This window comes from Octopus bimaculoides, chromosome 17 (assembly GCF_001194135.2).
Source record: "Octopus bimaculoides isolate UCB-OBI-ISO-001 chromosome 17, ASM119413v2, whole genome shotgun sequence".
NCBI lineage: Eukaryota > Metazoa > Mollusca > Cephalopoda > Octopoda > Octopodidae > Octopus > Octopus bimaculoides.
The window spans coordinates 44,397,023-44,399,308 of record NC_068997.1 but is presented as its reverse complement, the minus strand read 5'-3'; the positions used below and the strand labels follow the sequence as shown (position 1 = coordinate 44,399,308).

Here is a 2,286-nt window from a genome sequence, read left to right as displayed (position 1 = left end):
ATATATATAGGTATGGTAAGAAGTTTGCTTCCCAACCACATGGTTCCAGGTTCAGTCCCACTACATGACACCTTGGTATAGCCCCAGGTTGACCAAAGCGTTGTTACTGGATCTTGTAGACTAAAAATGAAAGAAGCCCATCACGTGTGTGTGTGTGTGTGTGTGTGTGTGTGCACGCATGTGTGTATATTTGTTCCCACACCACTGCTTGACAACCAGTGTTGGTGTGTTTACGTCCATGTAACTTAGCAGTTTTGGCAAAAGTGACCGATAGCATAGACCAAAAAAAAAATGTCCTGGGGGTTGATTCGTTCAACTAATAATACTCTTCAAGGTGGTGCCCCAGGATGGCCACAGCCAAATGATTAAAAGAAATAAAAGAATGAGAAAAGATAGGTAAAAAAAGGCACACTTACTCATGCATGGCAACTCGACTTTGAAGTGGACGAAAATGAAATAGAAGATAAGTCCTCCAATGATTAAAAGGAAGGCGTAGAGAAAACCCAAATCAGGATTTTGTACAATTGGTGCCACGACCAGATATACGGAGATAATGAGCATTACAATTGGTACTAGGATGAAAACCTTAAAAGAAGATAAAGGGTAAATTCTTAAAATTAATCTGGGTTTCATTGAGAACAAAAGGGATTAGCAACTGAAAGGTTTGATGAGAATTGTAATGTTTTATCTTTTTTCTTGTATTTGTTTCTAGACCGTGGCCATGATGGAGCACCACCTTAAAGAACTTTAGTTCAATGACTCAACCCCTGTGCTTATTTTCGTAAGCCTGGGGCTTATTCTGTCAGTGACTTTTGCCAATGTTACATGGATGTGAGCACACCACCACTGGTTGTCAAGTGTGCATCCTTGTGTCTCTGTTTGCCCGACCCCACCACTGTTTGACAACCGGTGTTGGTGTTTCCATTCCTATAACTTATCAGTTTGGAAAAAGAGATTCATAGAATAAGAATCAGGTCTTAAAAGCAAAATAAGTTCTAAGGTCAATTCATTGGACTAAAAATTCTTCAAGGCAGTGCCCCAGTATGGCCACATCTAATAACTATAACCATTACAGAAAAAATTAAATAAAAAGATGCCTAACACGTATTCTGAAAATGCAATCTATAAACAGAAAAGTAATGAGACACAGGGACACAGCTTACTTACCGTCGCTCTATCGGTTATGACGGTAAGTGTTCCAGTCGATCCAATCAATGGAAGAGGCTGAACTTGAAATTAACGTGCAAGGGGATGAGTACTCCACAGACATGCATACCCTTAATGTAGTTCTCAGAGGGATTCAGCATGACAAAGTTGGCCCCTTTGAAATACAGGTATTACTTATTTCTTGCCGGCTGAGTGGACTGGAGCAATGTGAAATAAAGAGTCTTGCTCAAGGAAACAATGCACTGCTGAGACTTGAACTTACAACCTTACGATTGTAAGCCAAATACGCTAGCCACTAAACCACGTTCCTTCACAGGGACACAACATGATTTAACAATTAAGAAGTTTGTTTTGTAACCATGAAGCACAGATATGACTGTATGGTTAAGAAACTTCTCCACACACGTGGTTTCAGGTTCAATCCCACTGCATGGCATTCAAGGAACGTATCTTCTACTGCCACTCCAGGATGACCAAATCCTTGTGAGTTTTACCTAGTTCAATCAGAATCTGAAAGAAGTTCGTCATGTATGTACTCAGTTCTTTCTTTACTGATCAGCAGGTATTGTCTAAGTCAGGGGTTTTCAAACTGTGGTCCGCAAGGACAAGACAGAGGGTCTGTGGACAGCAAATACATTTTATGGGCAATTTGATTTTATATATGTTTTTTAATCGAAATCTTTTAATTAACAATAAACCTATTTTGTTAAATACTGTTAAATAAATAAATGTAAAAATATGTTATTTTAAGCAAATATTTATGTATAAATTTCATAAGCGTTTATAAGGGGGTCCCTAAGGTAAAACCTGAAATATAAAGGGGTCCGCAAGTCAAAAAGTTTGAAAACCCCTGGTCTAAGTGATACAATGTGACATTCAAAGGCTGTTTTCACTGACCTTATGCCTCTGCCACCATCACTTCATTTCACATAAATCCTATCGTTGTCTGTTAATGTGGAAATTGCCAGTGGTAGCCAGTATCTTTCTGGCTTTCATGTTTCAAATATTCCATATATTGGCACTAGCCCTGGTACTACAAAAGCATTATGAGATATAACGATAAACGTCGCCCTTTCAAAGCCTAGCCAGGCTCATGGGCCCGGTTTCCCGGTTTCTATG

General features: G+C 39.2%; 1 protein-coding gene across 1 annotated transcript in view; it reads right to left on the bottom strand.

Annotated features, from left to right (window-relative positions):
- LOC106878295 (b(0,+)-type amino acid transporter 1) overlaps positions 1–2,286 on the bottom strand; it is a 78,595-nt gene that overhangs the window by 9,008 nt on the left and 67,301 nt on the right. The window contains exon 10 of the mRNA XM_052973903.1: positions 417–585. Within this exon, the coding sequence (XP_052829863.1) occupies positions 417–585 (169 nt within the window). The remainder of the gene's footprint in view (positions 1–416; positions 586–2,286) is intronic.